The sequence below is a fragment of the Talpa europaea genome (assembly GCF_964194135.1).
Source record: "Talpa europaea genome assembly, chromosome: 8".
NCBI lineage: Eukaryota > Metazoa > Chordata > Mammalia > Eulipotyphla > Talpidae > Talpa > Talpa europaea.
In genome coordinates, this window is record NC_140075.1 from 1,518,437 (window position 1) to 1,524,436 (window position 6,000).

Sequence of the window (6,000 nt, forward strand, 5' to 3'; positions counted from 1 at the left end):
CGATCAACTTTCCTTAACCTTCCTGTCTTTAATGTCCACTGTGTGGCCACACAACTCAACCGGGATGTTCTCACACCCGTACCAGGTACCAGGTCTATGCAAGTTAGACACATTCTGGGAAATAACTCAGTGTTACATCAGGCCACCTAATGGCTTTTGGGCTGGGACTAACAGCCTCTCTCCATCCACCAGATGTCCCCTAACCAGCTGGGCACCTCACGTTGGACTTGACACGTCTCTGTGGGTGTGGATCAGGAGAGGAAGAAACTCAACAGCCCAGTTACTATTTATTTCCTTAAGGGTCAGAATGATGATGTACAGATATTACCTTCCCTAAGGCAGTCTTAGTGCTGCAGTGCTGTTTTCTTTTACTGTACGGAGCATTTTGGCTGATATAGTCCCAAGTATTTATATTCTCCTTTGTTTCCCTTGCTGCTGGAGATGAATCCACAAACACATTTGATTTTTTTTATTGCAGAGAGTTTCCCCAAGTTTTCTCATATGTGTTACAGTTTTGGGTCTTACATCAAAAATTTATTCATTTTGAATTATTTTTTCTGTGTTTTGAGAGAGTCATCTAGTTTCACTCTTCTGCATGTGTGTCCAGTTTTCCCAATAGCATTTACTGAAGAGGCTCCTTGCTCTGGTGTATGTTCTTGGCTCCAATTTGTAGATTAACCGTTCCTGTAAGTCTGGTTTATTTCTGGGGTTTGATTCTATCCCATTGGTCTCTGTGTCTGTTATAGTTTCTGACCATTTTATTTATCCAGTATTGTTTTAATTATCATAACTTTATAGTATAGTTTGAAATCTGCTATTGTAATAGAGACATTTGATCTTTTTTTTGTCAGAGTTGCTTTGCTATCCAGTGTCTTTTGTGGTTATATATAAAGTTCAATAATGTATGTTTTATTTCTTAAAATGTGCCATTGAAAATTTCAGGTGAATGTGTTGACTCTGTAGACTGCTTTGTGGAAGATGTTTATTGTGGCCACATTGATTCTTCCAGTCCATTTCTTTGTGTCATTTTTATTTCTTTGACAGAATCTTATATTTTTCTTAATTCAGGCCCTTCACATCCTTTGTTAAGTTTGCTAACTAGGTATTTAACTTTCAATTTTTTGGTGTGATTGTAAATTGGATCATTTCTAACTTTTTCATCCTCTAACTATTGTGTATATAGGAAGGCAGCTGATATGTTTGTGTTTATGTCCTACCACATTAACTGAACGGGGTGATTGTTTCAGTGAGAGCCGACATCCATGTATCCTGAAAAACCTAAAAACTGGACATCAGTGGAACTCATCCTAATATAATGAACACTATTTACAGGCATTTATTTCTGAAAACATCCATCTGAATATTGGTTTGTTATTCCCACAATGCTACATGCAAGAAAACAGACTTTGGGACCATCTTTTTAAAACATAATTTAAGAAAGCAGTTGAATCTCGCTAATCTCCTGTGTATTCTGTATAACGGGACCCATGCTGCGTGTATGCTAAATCTCTTATTGCTACTATAAATCAGTAATTTTTCCTTATATGTTAAAGTGCATCATAGCCTCATTATTCACTTTGAAATGTAAATTAATTGTAATACAAAGCTATTAATTAAAGGAGACACTCCCATTAAATTCTTTCCATGTCTTTTGAGTTCAGTTTTTAATTGTTAAATTGAAGTAATGTTGCATTATAACCTTATATGTATTTCTGCTATACATGATTATTAATCCATTGAGTATATGCAACATTTAGTTCACTGCTAAAAGTTCAAATTTGTCTTTTATGATACCATTGTCCTCTGTTTCTGATTTTACCGCCTCCCTTCCCCAATCTTTCTATTAGCCACTAATTTTTCTTATATAGTCCAAAAGTATATTTTGTTTTATGGACATGATCTGTTAATTTGTTTTCTTTATCACATGTGAGTGAAATCATATGGTATTTGACTCTGTCTGCTTGGCTTATTTCAGTAAAGATAATTCTGTTGTTTCCCTTGTGTTGTTGCAAATGGTATATTTTCATCTTTTAATATACAAATAGTATTCCATTATCTATATGTACCATTTCTTTTTGTCCAGTTGTCGATCAGTTGGATTGATTCTACCTCTTTGCTATTGTAAATACCATTGCAGTGAACACAGGTGACACACACCACTTGGAATTAGTGTTTATGGGTGTATTTTCCAACTGAATACTCACAATGAGACAATTGGATCACAGGGAACTTATATTCTTAAATTTTGAGGGATTTCCATACTGCTTGCATAACAGATGCACAAGTTTCCCTTCCACCAACATTACATAAGTGTTTCCTCTCCCAGCAGGGACCCTGTGAGCTTAGTGACCAGCACAGAACAGGAAATCTCCAGCCTCTACCAGAGTGAGGAGATCAGAGTTTTCAGGAGAGTCCAGATGGCTTCATAATGGATCCCAGAACAGAGAAAGGACGGGTGGGACAGAGAACACAGCACTTGTTTGCAATATGTCAAGCAGACTTACAGCATTTGCAACCCGAGTCCCTCAGTGGACAGCAGTACTGGTGCCTGTGGTGGTCATTGCCTGTGGTCGCTGCCTGCAGCCACAGCGGTGCAATGGGCACACAGCCCACGAAGGCCCCCCCTTCATATCCAGGCCAGCTGAGTCCAAGATGGAACCCTGTGGACTAGACCCAGCTCCAGTCACCAGGAGACTCAATCCATGGCAGGAGCAACGAGAGGGAGGTTGGGAGGGAGGTGAGGACAACTGAAGACCAATTGGCGCCTCTGTGGAGAGAGAGGGGAGGAGGCGGAGGTGACAGAGTTCACTTCTCAAAAAACTGAGATAATATTTAATTCCAGACCAACAACTGCCTCCGCCTCAAGCTAAGGAAATCTAGAAGAGAAACAATCAACCTAACCCACAGCACCCCAGCTGTACACCTGGAAATGAGGTGACATCAATACTTAGAAACCAAGGAACAGCTGTGCACAAGAAGGGAAAAATTAGCAGAACAGAAGTTCTGGTTCATAAAGACGGGAGAGAGAAGCACAGGAGTTCGGTGAAGTCTATGAAACAATATTAATAGAACAATGCATTATGGGAGGTGACTCAGACAGGCAGCTGCAAGGCAGTAGAAAGAAGATAGAGGAACAAGGGAGCACCTCACCAAAGAGATGGACCGTATTAAGAGGACACAAATGAGTCTCTGCATATTCACAAAACCAATATAGAAAGTGCTTTAAATAGAATTAAACTGGCAAACAAAATAATTCAGAAATGAGGATCCAAATCTATAAATCACTCAATAAGGAAAGCTCGGTAAAGAAAATGAGACACAGACACAGGAAAAATGAGGAAATGCTAACAAAAATCCAACCTCGGTGAGAAGTGGACACATAACGACAGTGGATAATCCAGAAAGTGAAGAGAGAAGGAGGGACACTTTTCAAAAAAATCATACCTGAGAATTTTCCAACCTAAAGAGTGAAATAAGTACAAATAACCAGGAAGTACTGTGAGCCCTGCTGCTCCCGACCAGACAATCTGAGTAAACAGCCCCCGTCACGTTGGGGTTGCTCTGCAGCTGAAGAGCCTCCCCAGGGCCTGCTTTATGTCCCTGTTTCTGAGACTGTAGATGAAGGGGTTCAGCATGGGGGTGACCACCGTGTACATCACCGAGGCAATTGCACTGTCCCTGGAGTCGTGGTTAGCAGCAGAGCTGAAGTATACACCCGGCGCCGTCCCGTAGAACATGGAGACCACGCAGAGGTGAGACCTGCAGGTGGAGAAGGCTTTGTACCTGCTGCTCGCTGAGGAGATTTTCAAAACAGAGGACACAATTTTAGAGTAAGAGAAAAGGATGCCACTGAGAGGAATGGCCCCCAGAATCCCCGTTGCTAAATATATCACCAGCTGATTGAGGAAGGTGTCAGAACAGGCAAGCTGGATCACCTGGTCCAGTTCACAGAAAAAGTGAGGGATTTGCAGCTGTGAGCAAAAGGACAGTCGCAAAACCAGTAAGCTCTGTAACAGAGAATCCAGAAGACTTAACACCCAGCATGCAAGAAGCAGGAGGCCACAGAACTTGGGGTTCATGATGACCGTGTAGTGCAGTGGATGGCAGATGGCCACAAACCGGTCATAGGCCATGGCTGTCAAGAGGAAGTTGTCCAGTCCTGCAAAGAGGAAGAAGAGAAACACCTGGCTGAGGCAGCCCACGTAGGTGATGGCTTTGTTCTGTGTCTGGATGTTCAGCAGCATCTTGGGGATGGTGGTGGAGGTGAAGCCGATGTCGGCAAAGGACAGGTTGGCGAGGAAGAAGTACATGGGGGTGTGCAGGTGGGGGTCCGTGACGATGGCCAGGATGATGAGGAGATTCCCAGTGACCGTGACCAAGTACATGGACAAGAATGCCCAGAAGAGGAGGGGCTGCAGCGAGGCCTCTTCTGAGAGCCCCAGGAGGGTGAATGCTGTGGGGTGGGTTTGGTTTCCTGGCGCCAGGTCGCTGGTGAGCCTGGGGGATGGAGACAGAAGTGATGTAAACTTAACCACAGCAGAGCAATCAAGAAATGAGTTTAAATGGGGTGATTTTATTTTAAATACATTCAGTTAATCAATTTCATTTCTTAGAGCTAGTACCTGTTACCTGAAATTTTCAAGGCTGTTAAGTGACTCACCTTCTTCTGATACTGAAAATGATTAGCTATTCATACATCTAATGTAAACATATATCCAAGGCAAAATTTCCTTTGAAAATATCCTAATACTCTCTTTTAAATACATTAGACCAATTGCATTATACAAATATTGTTGGAATCATGGAGAAAAAACAGTGAGAATGACTTTGAAAAATACTAGTCCTCGGGTATCCCTGGTGGCACAGGGGCTAAGTCTCAGGGTCACCACTGGGACTGCCTGAGTATGATCCCCAGCCAGGGAGTGACCCACATGGCGCAGCAAACCTCTGCTGTCTCCCCGCGGCTCCCCTCAGCAGTGTATTTCAGTAGATCTGCCTTCTCTGCCCCCCACTCTGTCTCTGGTGAGTGCCTCACCCACTGCATCTTTGGCCTGCTTCCTTGTTCTTCTATGCATGCATAATGAATAAATAATTTTTTAAAAAAGGAAAAATCCAAGCCCCAAGCAGGTTTTCTTCTAAGTATGTGTGTGGTCTCGGGAAAATAATATTTCATATGGTGATTACTATTGTTAGGTAAAATAATGTAGTGGGATGAAGAGTTAGAATCAAGAGGAATCTGGTATAATCACTTCCAATGAACAGACTTTGAACAAAAATATCTGAAGGCAGCAGCATTTATCTATGAAGGAGACATCACGTGGCAACAATATACGCTTGAGAAGAACATTTGGGTTTGGGGAAATAGCCAGAAATAGATGCAATATAGAAGTGTTTTGGGCACAGTTACAGATCCACGAAGTAGGGATGTGACCAGAGTGGATGCTTTAAGTTGGGGGTGAGATGAGAGAGTGAGCAGGAGGCCCAGACATCCTTGCTGCCGTGTGAAGTTCCTACACATGACATTGTACATTTGCTGATCTTCTAGTGTGTAGATTGTGTTACATGTGCTGTGCCTAAGTGTGAACATTATGTATTACATGCATAAATGATCCCTAATTTAATCCTGCCATAGACTATAATTTCTTTCCCTCATATTTCTTCTGAATTCTGAATGTTTGATTATGGAAGACAGCTTCAACTTGGGCAAGGTGTGTAATCTGTGTTTCCCTTACCTGTAATAAGGCTTATTTCCCTTATTTCCTCCACTCACACACTTTCTGATTCATGCTTGGGACATTTTGACCTGTGCATTCAAGCAGAGCTGAGAATTGGAATCAAATCACTAAGGAAAATGGGAAGCGTTTTACTATGCAAAGAGCCACCTATCCAGAATTGTTGTAAAGAAAGTTATTTCCTCTGCATTTTAAGACACAAGACTAGATACCTAAGATCAAAGAACCTTTTCCTGTGTCCATATTTAGTGATTCATGTATTCATTTG

The 6,000-nt window shown here is 41.8% G+C and overlaps 1 protein-coding gene across 1 annotated transcript; it reads right to left on the reverse strand.

Annotated features, from left to right (window-relative positions):
* Window positions 1–3,545: 3,545 nt before the first annotated feature.
* On the reverse strand, window positions 3,546–4,385 carry LOC311176128 (olfactory receptor 7A5-like; the record flags this gene model as incomplete). Its single annotated transcript, XM_084241449.1, has 1 exon — window positions 3,546–4,385. One exon carries the CDS (start codon window positions 4,383–4,385, stop codon window positions 3,546–3,548), a length of 840 nt encoding a protein of 279 aa, XP_084097575.1.
* Between the last annotated feature and the right edge of the window lie 1,615 nt (window positions 4,386–6,000).